The sequence below is a fragment of the Sapajus apella genome, unplaced genomic scaffold (genome assembly GCF_009761245.1).
Source record: "Sapajus apella isolate SASKATOON/1434 unplaced genomic scaffold, GSC_monkey_1.0 scaffold109, whole genome shotgun sequence".
Taxonomy (NCBI): Eukaryota; Metazoa; Chordata; class Mammalia; order Primates; family Cebidae; genus Sapajus; species Sapajus apella.
The window spans coordinates 6,059,184-6,074,671 of record NW_022437049.1 but is presented as its reverse complement, the minus strand read 5'-3'; the positions used below and the strand labels follow the sequence as shown (position 1 = coordinate 6,074,671).

At 35.4% G+C, this 15,488-nt stretch overlaps 1 protein-coding gene across 4 annotated transcripts in view; it reads right to left on the bottom strand.

The window, feature by feature from the left end:
- The window catches only part of DCC (DCC netrin 1 receptor), a 1,203,097-nt gene that overhangs the window by 314,946 nt on the left and 872,663 nt on the right, over positions 1–15,488 (bottom strand). For all 4 annotated transcript variants that reach the window (XM_032259518.1, XM_032259520.1, XM_032259521.1 and 1 more), the window contains exons 10-12: positions 10,677–10,825; positions 8,851–8,989; positions 1,600–1,649 (exon numbers count right to left, since the gene is read on the bottom strand). In XM_032259518.1, the coding sequence (XP_032115409.1) occupies positions 1,600–1,649; positions 8,851–8,989; positions 10,677–10,825 (338 nt within the window). The remainder of the gene's footprint in view (positions 1–1,599; positions 1,650–8,850; positions 8,990–10,676; positions 10,826–15,488) is intronic.

Genomic DNA, 15,488 nt, shown 5'->3' with positions numbered 1-15,488 from the left:
CCCACAGCCATTCAATAATGCCTCATTCACATTTCAGATGGAAACATTCATCTTTTGCTGGAGCACATTCTTAAAGTGTATGAACACACAAACACAAAATAGCTTGTATAGCAATCTCTATATTCTGTCTTGCAGGAAAATTATAAAGTGAGCGAGGATTCTAATCATGATGAGTCATTAAACAAGAGACACTACCATATGTTTTCCAAATTTCATTCATTAACAACATACAATCATTTAAAAAATCTATTTGACTTTGACTTGGCAATCTCTTAATTTTAGTGGCACATCTATAAAGCAGTGTTGATGCAGATAAAAATGTCATTTTTAGAGTTATGTTAATTTTGTGTTATTTTCCTTTAGCTCATTTTTAGTCATCACTGTTATTTTTTTCTAATTTTATATTTGCTTTACTAGTTCTTATCCAATATATTGCCTAAAAGTATAACAACTTAGAAACATTTCACTTGCTTCAAAAGATAAATTCATTTGACTGAGACAAATCCAATTAATATCACAAGATATGGCTTCAGCTTAGACTTTTTTTTTTTTTTACAAAATATGACAGGGCGTTTGCACAGGGAATGAAGGAATCACTATCAATATTAATTTAGATTCATCACATATGTCATATTATTACTTTATCATGATAAGCCTGTAAAGAAGACATTAATGCCTATGATACTTAAACACAGAAAGAGGTTTGCAAAGGTTAAAAACTTTGCTAAGACCACAGTTATGAAAAGAGAAAGCTAGAATTAAAACCCAGAGTATGACTTTTTCTAAGCTCCATATCATTTCTCTGCTGTCTCCAAGAGCTTAGAAATCATTTGGTCCAATTTCCTCACATGAGAAGTAACTAACCAGAGACCCAGGCACAGTGAAATTCTTTCCCATGGTGCATGTGGCCAGGCAGAGACAGGGTCAAAACAAATTAATCCTCATTTGTTATACTCTACTAGGTGGCCTTGGCTTATTTCCAACCCTGAGCCACTTGAAATAATGACACGTTTCTAGAAAACTGACTTCTGGCATTAGGCTACTTCAGGAATACTAGCCTAACTTGAGCTCTTTTGGAAGTCATAGCAACTTTCTGGGCCAAAAAGTACTAATGACTAAGTAACATTGCTACATAAATATAATTTATTGAAGTTCAAGAATGGCCTTCAGTGACTATGTTTATAAAGGAAGAATGGGAATGATGATAAAATATTCAATTCTAAGTAATATGTTAGGAAACAGTCTTTCTTTCTCTCAATTTCTTCATCTAGCATATTATCACAGCTGTATCATAGGCTGTGAGTATAGATGCAGTAGATATCTTTGTTTCCTTATGGAGTAGACTTTGATCATTGTAAGATTTACAAAATCAATATTTAACATTTGTAAATCAAAGTATTTCTTTAGCAGTAAAAAAAAGTTTCATTTATTTTATTTAAGTGCTATGGAAGATGATGTGGGATCAGTGTCACCTGCTGTGATGTTTCAGAACATTTCTTCACATGGAAGCCACTATCCTGTACTCAAGATGGCAGCCGGGTGAGCAAACGTTATACATGATTGATGGGTAATGGAATAGTGAATATTTAGCCAACTTACTCTTGAATTGACCACTTCCAGGGAGACGTTCTGTGGCGGAGCACTTGGCACTAAAAGGAATCAAGCAAATTGTGACAGTTACTGCCAAAATCTAGAAAGAGAAATACCATCTGTCTTGTAAAAAGAGAGTGTTTTTTTTTTTTTTTTCCCCATAGTTCATAATGATAGTTAGGTAGGTTAAAACAGGAGGTATTTCAAGAATTTTTGAAGAGCTGAAAAATATTTGTCTATTTTTGGTCTCACTTGGCAAGCTCACCTAGGGAGCTCCCAAAACTGTTAGGCAGGAGAACAAGTGCAGTGATACCAAATATCACCATTTAATTACAGCCCTCTTGTGATAACTTTCCAGAGAAACCAATAAAAATACACAGAAGATTTCCTAGAGTAGTTTTAAAGTCTTAAGATATTGTGTATTTCAGGATTTGCATTGCTTTATGATAAAATATGTCATTCTAATGGTCACCCAGGTTTCTAAATCTCTGTAATGCAATCTTTATTAGCTCTTAAAAAGCAAAAAGAAGAAATACTTCTTAGATTTTTAGCTGCATATAATTAAACCTGTATGTGATAAATGCAAGCAGGTTGCAAATAGCACTTGAGTCAATTCTATTAACAAAGGAGCAACTTATTTTTCTTTGTAGACTTTCTAGGTACAGTATTTTGTTTTTCTTGCCTGCATTTTATTTTCCCACTCCTTGATAGGAGGAAGAACATATACATCTCTTTTTTAATACTTAAACATTTACTCTATCAAAAAAGTGAGTATTCTATCATGTGAGTAATTAAAAGACAACCACTTATTGAATGGCTCGTATGTGTCAGGTAGTATTCTAGATGTCTGGGATGGATAATACATGAAGTAAAGCTTTCTTCCCTATAATAGAAGTAGCATTCCATAAACTATTAACACATATTAATCTACAAAATAAGTAGTCCCTATTGTTGTTTCCCAGAAACGGATGAATTTAATAGCAAAGAAAAGTCCTCAGGTATTTTCAAGAATCTAAGGGCTTTTTTTTTTTTTTTTTTATATCTTTCCCCTTCGTTTACTAGAATTTGGGAAAAAAAACCTATGTTTTTCCATAGGGCACTTAATTTTACAATGAATTTATTTATGCCCTACTCTGAACTTATCTTCTAAACAGTAATTATCATGAAAACATGATGTGTTGATGATTAATTTTTTATCTTCCAAACTGACATTCAATTAATATTTACTAAATGAATGACTGAATGAGCAATTGTGTACTTAGTTATATAGTTCCTAGACCTTTCTGGGAATGATGAGAAATGCAACTTTTTTTTTAATTTTGATTTTGAACTTCTGATCTTAGTGCCTGATGAAGGTTGCAGCCAGTGTAGCTTCTGATAAAGTGCTCATTTTTAATGAATTAACTCAGCAAGTATTCTTTCAAAAATATTCCACAACTTATAAAATCATTCTTATTTAACTTTTGAAGTTCATATTCCGATTTTAAAATTAAATACAGAATGTAATCCCAATAAGGAAAAAGATTTTTATTCATTTTGATGTTGCATCACCAATATCAAGAAGAGTTTAAGGTTTAAGGCACATGTTGCATATTTAGTAAATAGTTACTGAATAAACATATTAGTAGAAAGTTTATAAATTACAATAAAAATGCTTTCATATTCAGTTTGGTCCCAAGTTTTGTTTTGTTAATTTATTTTTTAAGTTAAAGTATAAAATTGCAGTTGTACTTGTATTATTTATTTCTGAATTATACTATTCTAAACATTATAATTATTGAGGTATAATTGCAATTTAGTTTTTTAAAGTGAAGTATCAATTGAATAACAAGCCCTATGTCATACAATTTCACAAACCTCCAAAAGTAGTATCCTTTAAAAGCAAAGTTTGGAAATAATGTCTTAATATTAAGTGATGTTGATTCACTTCTTAAACATGAAAAAATATATCTAGTTTATATTTAACATAATATTGTAATACTGATATGTCATGCTATATGTTTCTAATCATATTACACTCACTTTTTGATCAATTGAAGAGTATCAAAACATAATCTTATTTACTAATTGAATTTTTGTCAGAAAACTGAATTTTGGAAGAAGGAGAAGTAACATTTATTATGTGTTTTGTTATAGGTACTGTTCCAGCTGATATGCAACCCTTAAATGTCACTTTCATTTACATTTATAAGTGTTATTTAACTCCTTATTTCTAGAAATCCAAGAATACTTTAAGAGAAAAGATATATATGTATCCTTTTTTTGTAGCTACCACAATTTTATAAGCATCAGGATTGTTTTCTGCCTTAAGAGTTGAAAGGCAGGCCAGGCATGGTGGCTCACACTTGTAATCCCAGCAGTTTGGGAGCCCAAAGCAGCTGGATCACTTGAGATCAGGAGTTCCATATCAGCCTGGCCAATATGGTGAAATCCCATCTCCGGTAAAAATACAAAAATTATTTGGATATGGTGGTACATGCCTGTAGTCTCAGCAACTCCAGAGGCTGAGATAGGAGAATCACTTGAACCTGGGAGATGGAGGCTGCAGGGAGCTGAGATTGTACTACTGTACTTCAGCCTGGGTGACAGAGTGAGACTCCGTTTCAAAAAAAAAAAGAACAAGAATTAAAGTATTTTTTCTATTTTTTTTTTCTTTTTTGCAATGTAAATTTCTTTAACTTTCCACTGATAGCAGACTGGCTATTCTTTTTTTGTCAGAGAAGAGAGTAGAGAATTTTTCTACAGCATTTTTAATTATCAGTTCCTACTCCCTCTTTCTCATTATCAATTTCCATATTATTTAGAGATAAATAGATACAAAAGGTAGGATTAGATGCTATGGCTAGGTGAAAGTAAAGAGAACCCACAACGATCTGTTCTTTTCTACACTTGTCTTCCCAAGATGCTTCTTGTTTCACGAGGCAGGAGTAAAAGGATACTTTTGTCTTCAAAATGTCAAATAATTTATTATTTACAATAAATAGGTCCATTCAAGCCAATAACAGATGGGGCTGGAAACTTCCCTCAATACGGAGAAGTATGCTGGCTTAAAACACATCGAGATGAGGTATTTGGTAGGACACATCAAGTTCCCATAATTGTAAATAAGTCTCCAGAAGCATAGGCATTTCAATTCCTCCCCTCAGCAAGTGTATGCTGTCAGGCACACACAATTTATAGACCGAAATAATTCTTATTTATTTTGAGACGGAGTCTCTCTCTGTTACCCAGGCTGGAGTGCAGTGGTGTGATCTCAACTCACTGCAACCTCCGACTCCTGACTTCAAGTGATTCTCCTGCCTCAGCCTCCCAGGTAGCTAGGATGTCAGGTGTGCACCACCATGCTGGGATATATATATTTTTTTTTTTTCTTTTTTACTAGAAACAGGATTTCACTACGTTGACCAGGCTACTCTCAAACTTCTGGCCTCAAGTGATCTGCTTGCCTTGGCTTCCCAAAGTGATGGAATTATAGGCGTGAGCCACTCTGCCCAGCAGTAATTCATATTTCATTATAAACATTTTTCTTTAAAGGTCATTTATCACAGAATAAAAAAAATACATGTTTCCACACTGAATCTTGGCTCTGAATTTACTAGCTTATGTGGCCTGGCTCCACTGCTTACCACCTTTTGTGTTCTGTTTCTGACTTACTTTTGTCATTTGTAAAGTAAGGAAAAAATTATAGCATTGTGAAGATGAAAGGTAAAGGCAAACTACTTAGATCAGAGCCTTGCCCTAGTGAGTATTCAACGAATATTAATGATAGTGATAAAAACAGTAAGTACATTCTTACACTTATGTTGCCTATGAAATTGGGTCTTCTGCTTTTGGACACAGGACAAGCTGGCATGGAAACTTACAACTGTTCATTCATTCATAAAAGCTCTTAGTGACTTACCTATGCCAACTACTCCAAGAGACAGTATTTTGGAACACATTCCCAAAATTAGTTAGATGTCCATATGCAATGTAATTGCATATGGTGTGATAAAATGGATCATTGTAAACCAGTGGTATTCTAGGTGGAGGAATTTGAATGAAAAATAATGTTTCTACTCAGAAAACAAAGCAGAGCTAAATGAGAGATGACAGCTCATCTGGATAAAGATCTTTACAAGCATCCCAGTAGAACAGAGGAAAAAACGTAAAATAATTAATCTGGAAGAATTTATTTACATTTGACTTTGGTGGGTTTTTTTTTCAATTTTTCTATGTCTCAGTATATTTTTATGGTAAGACTCCTGACATGAAAAGATTTATAATGTTCTCTATTATACAGACACATTTAGACACAGTCATATATTAAATTAGTTCCACAAATGAAAAATCCTGAAGCCTTTGCATACAAAAATTTGCAGTTTTGACTGAACTGTCTAATTAATCCAATAAATATTTACTCTATTAGGAGGAATACAGAGATGAATATAACATCATCCCTCATACGTAGGAGCACGTAATATTAATATAATGAGAAAAACTGATTGCACATTGATAAAGATAATATTTATTAAACACTTAAATGTTATGTACTTTTTTAGGTGCTTACACAGATCAGCCCATTTAATTTTCACAACATTCACCTGTTACAACATACGCAAAGTTAAAGAAGAAGAGTGCTTTATGACTGAAGACTAGGAAGCAGGTGATATTACATGTGATAAAATACAACTCAGTGTGATGTATGACCTCAGCATGAACAGCTTCAGTATAAAGGAGAAAACATGGATTGAAGTAGACAGAAAGAAACTGGATAATAAGGAAATGGAAGCCAAGGGCACAGATTTCTGTTGGACATTCAAAGAGATGAGTTGATTGTAAAAATGAATGCAGATGAGGTCAGTATGTCCACTATAAGAGGCTTATAAAGTTCTTGCTTTCTCCTTTCAGTGCATTTGATAGAGGGAATTTGGTATCCTTTGCACAGTGATGTTTATTGGGGTTAAGGTCATAAAATTGTCTTTTCTTTTTGTAATAGTGACAGACATTTTCTAAGTCCTAAACACTGTAACAATTCCAGAAGATAATTCTTGGACTAATGAATGATAATCTATCTTTCTCACTTACGACATTTAAAACCAAAGTAGAGAATAAGGCCACAGTATTACAGTTCACAGAGTGAATGAAATCTACATAAATTATGTAAAATATTCACTTTCATTTGTTTTTCTTTTATTTTTATAATTATAAGTTGTGAAGTAATTTATTCTACCAATAAATATTCTGTTCTGTCTTCAATAACAGAATCGGATGGATGGGCATAAGAATTACATTCAAAGTGATACCAAAATGGTATTACATATAAAATACATTTTAAAGTTGAATTTGCAAATGAGCATTATTCCTGTGTTCTCTTTGTACTGTCCTTAATATGCATGCCCTTCCTCATTTCATTGATATTGTGTGAAATCTACACCCAGACGCTTTCCCAGATTAAATGATAGATCTGTCAGGAAATCACAAGCTAAAGTCATTTTTTAATTGAAAAGATCAATAATTTATAGAATTAAACACATTAAATGGAAACTGTTCCTAAAAAAAGCTAGCTCATGGCCTTTTTTAATACTCACATGAGCCCATCTCTACATTTCTGCACCTGCCTGAGTTTTCATTGGCTCCACATCATATATATTGGTATATTTTATTTTCACTTTTTATCAAATTTCCCAACCTTTCATGATCATCTGTAGATTTCTAGTTTCCCCTGGCCATTACCTTGCCAAGTTTATTCTCTTTATTAAGATTTCTTTCTCTCTTTTATGGCATTAAAAAACACGTCTAGCCTGGGCAACAAAGTGAGATCCTATCTCTGCAAAAAATAAAAATATTAGCTGGGCACTGTGGCCTATGCCTATAGTTCCAGCTACTCAGGAGGCTTAGGCAGGAAAATCCCTTGAGGCTGGATGCAGTGGCGCATGACTATAATCCGAGTACTTTGGGAGGCCAAGGTGGGTATACGACTTGAGGTCAGGAGTTTGGGAGCAGCCTGCTCAACACGGTGAAACTCCGTCTCTACCAAAAATACAAAAATTAGCCGGTTGTGGTGGCATGCAACTGTAATTCCAGGTACTCAGGAGGCTGAGGCAGGAGAATCACTTAAACCCAGGAGGTGGAGGTTGCAGTGAGCCGAGATCAAACCAATGCATTCCAGCCTGGGTGACAGAGTAAGACTCTGCTTCAGACAGGAGGGGAGGGGAGGGGAGGGAAGGGGAGGAGAGGGGAGGGGAGGGGAGGGGAGGGGAGGGGGGGGGGGGGGCGGGGGGGGGGGGGCAGGGAGGGGGAGGGAAGAGGTGAGAAGAGAGGAGAGAGGACGGGGCTGGGGAGGTGGTAGTAAGCCACAATTGTGTGTGTGTGTTTTTTGTCTCGAGAGGTGTGTGTGTGTGTGTGTGTGTGTGTGTGTGTGTGTGTGTGTGTGTGTGTGTCTATTCTTCCATTTAGTTGGCAACATACACATTTTTCATTCTCAATTTTAATACTTTCAGTTTCAATATTAGCTTATTTGGCCTAAGTCCTTATATTTTCTAATTAAGAGGTAAATATAGGGGGATTTGTCTATCATTTACATCTTTAATCATCCTCACGCTTTTAGAAGGGGAAATAAAAGAAACATGCCAATTAAAATTAGTACACACATGCACAAACATGTTTATGTTAGAAGATTTAAAGATATAAAAATATACATGCATAAAAATAATTTTAGCTCTTCATCAATAGTCACATTTTGAGGATTACCTATTAGTATATACTGACTCAAGAGTATAAGTATATGTATATGCATATATACATATATATTTATTTAATATGGAGAAACGGTCTCACTCTGTTGCCAAGGCTGGAGTTCAGTAGAGCAATCATGGCTCACTGAAGTCTTGAACTCCAAGGGTCAAGTGATCCTCCAGCCTCAGCCTCCCAAGTAATTGGGATCACAGGTGCATGCCATCATATCCAGCTAATTAAAAAAAAAAAGAAGAAGAAAGAAACAGTTTACAGAGATAGGGTCTCACTATGTTGCTCAGGTGGGTCTCAAACTCTTAGGCTCAAGCCATCCTCCTGCCTCAGTCTCTAAATGTGCTAGGATTACAGGTGTGAGACACCACACCCAGTCAGGATTATGTATCTTGATAGCAAGTTTACATTTGATTGTAATAGTCCATAAATTTTTAGTCAGGAAGCCTTGAAAATGGAATCTGCGATATATGTGCAATATTATGTCATTATTGTAACAAATTTGTAAAAGGAATTTCAGTGTTTTTAACTTACCATCAGAAAGCGTAACCACTGTTACATCATCAGTAGACACTCCTGGGCCGTAGCGATTATAAGCTAAGAATCGAAGACTATATTCGGTGAATTTTTTCAGGCCTTCCAGTTTATAAGATAGTCCATCAACCTCTATATTCTGGAGACACAAAACATTAAAACTGTTATCAAGGAAGCACGTTAAAGTAGAAATGGCACTCATTCTGTACAATCAGTGATTGGACATTAGACTCTTACAAACTGCACTCCAGCCTTATAATGAGTTATAAAACCTACCTTGTGACACAGACTTGTCCCACTAAAAACCAACTGCTCTGTAGACTCCTTGTTAAAACAGCACATACTATTTTTACAGTCATTAAGTTCCAATTTGTTTAACACTACTGAATATAGTGAACGGCTTGGGTTATTCTACCCACTCTAAACTCTCACAGGCAGAAGTCAGCTTATAACTCCACAGGAACGGAGATTTTCTCCTGTACCCAAAATGGAATAATTCACCAAGAAACAAGAGATTTTGTGCTTCCCTTGCTGAAATATACCCACAGCTCTTGAAGCCATCAGATGCGTTGCTACAATTTTTATCTCCCAAAATGCTATTAAATTGGTTGAAGCTATTTGAGCATCTCACGGCTGCAGTAAATGAGTTACTGAAGGTGAAGGTCACTGAGGAATCAGATCACCATACTCACATCTATCTTGGGTGATGCTGGTTTTGAATTTATTTAAATGGGTTGGCAAAATTTATTATTGAAGAGCTAACATATACATAAGGGCAGATTTTAAAAAGTTGAAAAATGAGCCAAAAATAGCTTGAAGGTAGCAAGAAAAAAAATACAACCCATGATTACATAGGAGGAGCTCTTGTTATGTTTATGATATAATTTGGGACTGGACTTCAGCTATTTCTGAATATAAAATATTTCTTATTTTTACAATAAAAATTCTGATCATACAGTTTATATGGAAGCATGAAGGCCATTCCATGCTTGACAAGCTTCACAATACACCATACGAACTCCCATATCCTGAGGCCAATTTTTGATCTTACCTATTGAATGTATACTTGTCTGTATATATTTTCCTACATGAAGCTGAGAATCTGGAAATATCTCAATAGTCATACAGACATATAATATATCTATGTATATATGAATCTCAGAAATTTTATTTGTGACATATATGTGTATGCATGTATCACAAAATAGAATTTTTGAGTTTCATGTGTCTCTCTAAAGACTTATTTACTTTTAGTTTGCTTAAACAATTAATTTGCTTCTTTTCAGGTCTCTATGCTAACCATTGTATAGAAGCAAAAGGTAAGGAGGAGATTAGGCTTCTCAGAGTAAGTTCTTCTGAAAATAATAAAAAATGATAGGTTACATCCTGAAAATGTAAAGAAGTTAGATATAATACCAAATGTTTTAGAATTAAAAAAAAAGCAGTTTGGTGAATGCCACTGACTATGAGGGCAATCACCCCTTAGTCTAAGGAATAATATTGCAAATGCTTTCCATAACTAGGTGAATGAATACAAATGTGGTTGCCCACACAAGCCAGGCTGCTGCAGACTCAAACAAAAAATTGGCATCCTTTCTATTGACTTCACTTTATTGCCCATTTACCTCTTACCACTAGACTTTAATTAAATTGTATAAAGTTTCCAATAACAAGTGCTTTAAAACTAATCAGCTTTTCAATGAATGTGCTAAACACTGGGCTGCATCAAGAGCGTGCAGGTCTTTCCTGTTTCTCCACCTCTAGAGCTATTCAAAGATGGAAGCATCCAATCAGATGGAAGCAGTGCAGCCCATTCCTTCACCTACCTGTTCTTTTCCCGTGGACACCTCAGTGCAGAACAATCTATAACCTTGGACTGGACCGTTTGCATAGGCAGGGGGTTCCCAGGTAATAAGAATTGAGGTAGGTGAGGTAGATACAGCTTGCAGGTTTTCTACTGGCCCTGGAACTTGTACTGTATACAAGAAAGAAGTGATTAGGATGAGTGGTTTTTCTTTCTCAAAACAAACAAAATTATGTTTTTACAGTTCAATAAAATTCTAGGAGTATGTATTTTAGAATGATATAGAAAAAGAATATAAAAATATAAACCCTGGAAACTTTAGAATCATTTCATTTTAAAATTCATAAGAAGGTTACATTAACTGAAATTGCCTATTTTATTTTACATTTAAAGAAACTGGTAAAGGAGTGGAAGTGACTAAGATAACGGCAGAAAAGAGTGGGATGCTGAATCTAAACTTTTAGTCTGAAAAATCTGCCACTATGCCACTGTGTCCTTGCCTGCATATGGCTAATAACTGCAGAAGGAATAGAGAAAGTCCATTTGGAGGACTTGTACGTTATGGTTCTACTTATAATTTTAAAAGTTTGCACAGCTACAGATAATTCACCACGTTGTCTTTATTTAAGTCAGCATTTTAAAATCTTGCCTAATTCTGGGTCCTTTAAATGAATTTTAGCCATTTCATTTTCAGTTCCACTTTTTAGTATTACATTTTCTCTCATTATTGTTACTTTACTTAATCAAGGATAAAAAACTTTGCCTGTTAATGAAATCAGATAGCACAGGTCCACAACAGTTTACCAAAAACACTTGTCTATACTTTTCTTTTCTTTCCTTATTTTTTTCTTTTCTTTTTTGCAGAGACAGAGTCTTGCTCTGTTGCCCAGGCTGGAGTGCAGTGGCCTGATCACATCTCACAGCAACCTTGAACTCCTGGAGTCAAGCAATCCTTCTGTCTCAACTTCCTGAGTAGACAGGACTACAAACATGCACCACCATGTCCAGCTGCTTTTTTTTATTTTTGTAGAGACCAGGTCTCTATCTTGCCCAGGACAGTCTCAAACTTCTGGCAAGCAATCCTCCTGTCTTGGCATCCCAAAGTCCTGGGATTACAGATGTGAGGCACCACACCCAGCCCAGGTATCTCAGCATTCTGAAACTTCCAGAGTTTAGAAAAGTAAAATGGTACCTATGCAGGATTTTTAATGTAACACTCCTAATGGGGTCTGTAACTATATATTTAATCAAATGTAATGATATCAAATTAATCAAATTTAACATATTTGTTAATCAAATGTAACTATGTATTTGCAGAAAGCATATGATATTTACACCAAACAGGCTTATTAAATACTATGAATAGTCTAGCATGAGGTCAAGTCAGGTTCAGATGCAGAATGAGTTAAGAAAAAGCTTCCATTTTGATTATTTGCTAATTTTGTATTTGTTCATAATTTTGTATTCCTGCATATGGACCTGTATATGGCTTGTACATGGTAGGTACAATGGACACATTATGGTAAATGATATCACCATCGCACGTTTACAGCCTTACTTGATAATGTCGTCTGTGTATTTTCCTCAGCCTTGGATACCACCTAGTTTTGGACAGATATGCATTGTAGGCCTCTAATAGAATTCTGAGAGTTTTAACATCCATAGCAACAACGGCATATAAAAAGCTGCCTGGCATGTATCTGATGATACACTTCTTAGATCAGCGTGGAACCTAACAGCATATCTCTGCATCATTTTTCAAGATTTGTTCCGTGGAACCCAGGCTTCTTACGGTATCATTGCTCACACGTTTATTTGGAAAAATATTTATATTCATGTCAGAATATGTCTTTATGTCACCTTTGCATATTTCGCACCAGTCCCCAAACCTTGAGAATCCTTGTTCTTAACAACTGTATTTTTTTACCTTAGCAAATGATTTTTTTACTTTTTGCCATTAAAAAATGTATTGGTAAATAATTTAAAGCCAAAGGAAAATTTAAGAATAAGAATGCTTCATAGAACAGCCCTATTTCCTTTATCCAAACTGACCTATTGTCAACACTTCGAAATATATATACCAAAATATTCCTAATTACATACACACACACAGATATATATATATATATATATATATATATATACATACATACATACATACACATATGCACATAAGAGAGACAGGGAAACTATATATAATCAGAATAAGCTACCCAAATCATTTCTCCTTAACCCTAAATACTTTAGTGCATGTTTCTTAAAAATAAATGAGTATATGAATAGTATAGTTATCAACTTCCACAAATTTTTTTTTTTTTTTTTTCCTTTTGAGACGGAGTTTCATTTGTTACCCAGGCTGGAGTGCAATGGTGCAATCTCGGCTCACTGCAACCTCCGCCTCCTGGGTTCAGGCAATTCTCCTGCCTCAGCCTCCTGAGTAGCTGGGATTACAGGCATATGCCACCATGCCCAGCTAATTTTTTGTATTTTTAGTAGAGTCGGGGTTTCACCATGTTGACCAGGATGGTCTCGATCTCTTGACCGATCCACCCGCCACGGCCTCCCAAAGTGCTGGGATTACAGGCATGAGCCACCACACCCGGCCCCAACTTCCACGAATTTAACATTAACACAATACTTTTATCAAATCTTCATCTACATTTTGGTTGTATCAACTGACCAATAGTGTCATTGGTGTGGCACTCCCTTCACCCATTCAAGATCCAGTTTAAGGTCAGGTTTTGTTGCCACGTCTTTCCATGCTGTTGTGAGTTCAAGCAGTTCTAAATCCATTCTTTGACATTTGGGCAATTTATATTTTAAAGAATCTAGCCCCTTTTTATAAATAAAATGTTCATCATCTTGAATGTGTCTTTGTATCCTCATGTTAGATTTAGGTTATGCATTTCAGACAAATGAAATGTCAATGATGTCTGTTCTCAGGGCATCACATCCAGAGGCACAAAGTCTCTCTCTCCCCTCATTTATAATGCCAAAGCTGAGTACCTGGCCAAGGTGCTGTCAGTTTTCCTTAGTGTATAGTTTGAAGGTTTCTCACGCCATTACAGCTTTCTACCACTTGCAGCTAATAAGCAACTCATGGGGAGATAACATTAGGACCATATAAATATGCTTGTTATCAACATTTCCCATAGATTTAGTATCTAATAATGGTTCTTGATGGAATCAATTTCTAGCATGGTGGTTACAAAATAATGATTTTTTTTTTCTATTCCAGCACTTTTTCTACATTTACTTGTTGACACTTAGCATTTGACTATAAGCAAAAGTCCGTATTTTTCTCTTCTTGTGAATCTTTTATTTCAGTGGGCACCTGGATTCCTCCTTTTTCATAACCTATAATTCATTACTGTCCTTAATTATATTGGTGCTCAGATTGACCCAGATTCAACCAGGGAAGCTCTTTTTAATCTTGTTTTTCTGTCCTGTGACATACTCCAATCATTTATTGGAGTACCTTGTTTCTTTTTGGCATAGGATGTTCCAGGCTCATCTTAATCTTGCGTCAGCTGTAGAAACAGACACTTTTTTTTAAGATTTTCTGGTTCTTTTTAGTGGAAAATAGTATAAAGACAAATATTAGAATGGTAGGTGTATAAGTTGCTACTTGAGTGCATTTTCTTCTAAGTCTTTTTGGTGAACAGGGCTAAAAAACATGCATACACATGCCCACACACAAATTTACACACACATATATACATGTATATACATACATACAGATAGTACATATTTTTCCTGACTCCAAAGTAATGCCTCCCATTTCAATCTATCTCTATTGGGTTTTGTCTTGCTCTTCTCATTCCTTTTTGATGTATTCTTTCCTTCACAGAAAGAATCCTTACTCCTAAAGAGTTGTATTTTGACACTTTATGAGTGTCCCCACTTTAATACCCTTCCAGAAAGAAATATTTTTTTTTTCTAGGAAAAAGCTCTCTGTTCCACAAAGGAGAATTTATGAGACAAAGTTGAACAATGAGACATCTTACAGTGGATAATGACTCACCAGAATCATGCTATAATAAAGCAAACATTTTCCTTAATGGGAAAAACAAAAAGAAATCAAACCAAAAATGTGTACACTAATATTGTTGAAATGAATTGTCACAGTACTATAAAGAATAGAAACATTGATGATTGGTATGTTTGTATTATTATTGATATATTCACAAAGACAATGCACGTATTTCAAGAGGGGACATTTCTGCTTCTGAACCTATTATTCCTCAATAGAAGGCAGAGAAAGGAGCCAGAGCATTGAGAATGAATGACCTGCTTAAGATATATGCTGTATGTGAGGTATTCAGAATTGTGATATGGTGCACACAGTGCATAAACATGTGTCCCAGTTGATACATAAAGTACTGAATGTGTCCCAGTTGATACATTAAGCACTGAATGTGCTCCTTCTTGCTCTCTTATGGCTATACGGAAAGGGTGTGGTTTATTAACATGGCTCAAACTGGGAGCAGAGATTTCAATTTAAAAATGACCATTCCAAGGACATCACTCCTCTCGTGAGATATAACACATTCAAAGAAGGTGACAGCCCAGCCCTAGCTTCCCAGTCACAACGACTCCAGGAGGACTGGGAGATGAGAGGGTGTCTGGGGGAAGGGAAGGGGAGCCAGTGTATGGGAAGCGTCTGCTCATCTCTCCCGCTAGAGCACAACAGGGTGACGAGAAACAATTCAAATGGACTCCAAGTTTCAAGGGGCAAAGAGAAGAACATGCACCTTATCTGACCTATCACATGCACAGTAGGTGACAAATTTGCTGGGAAGGAAGGAGTGTGAGGTCTCCCCATGTCACTCTG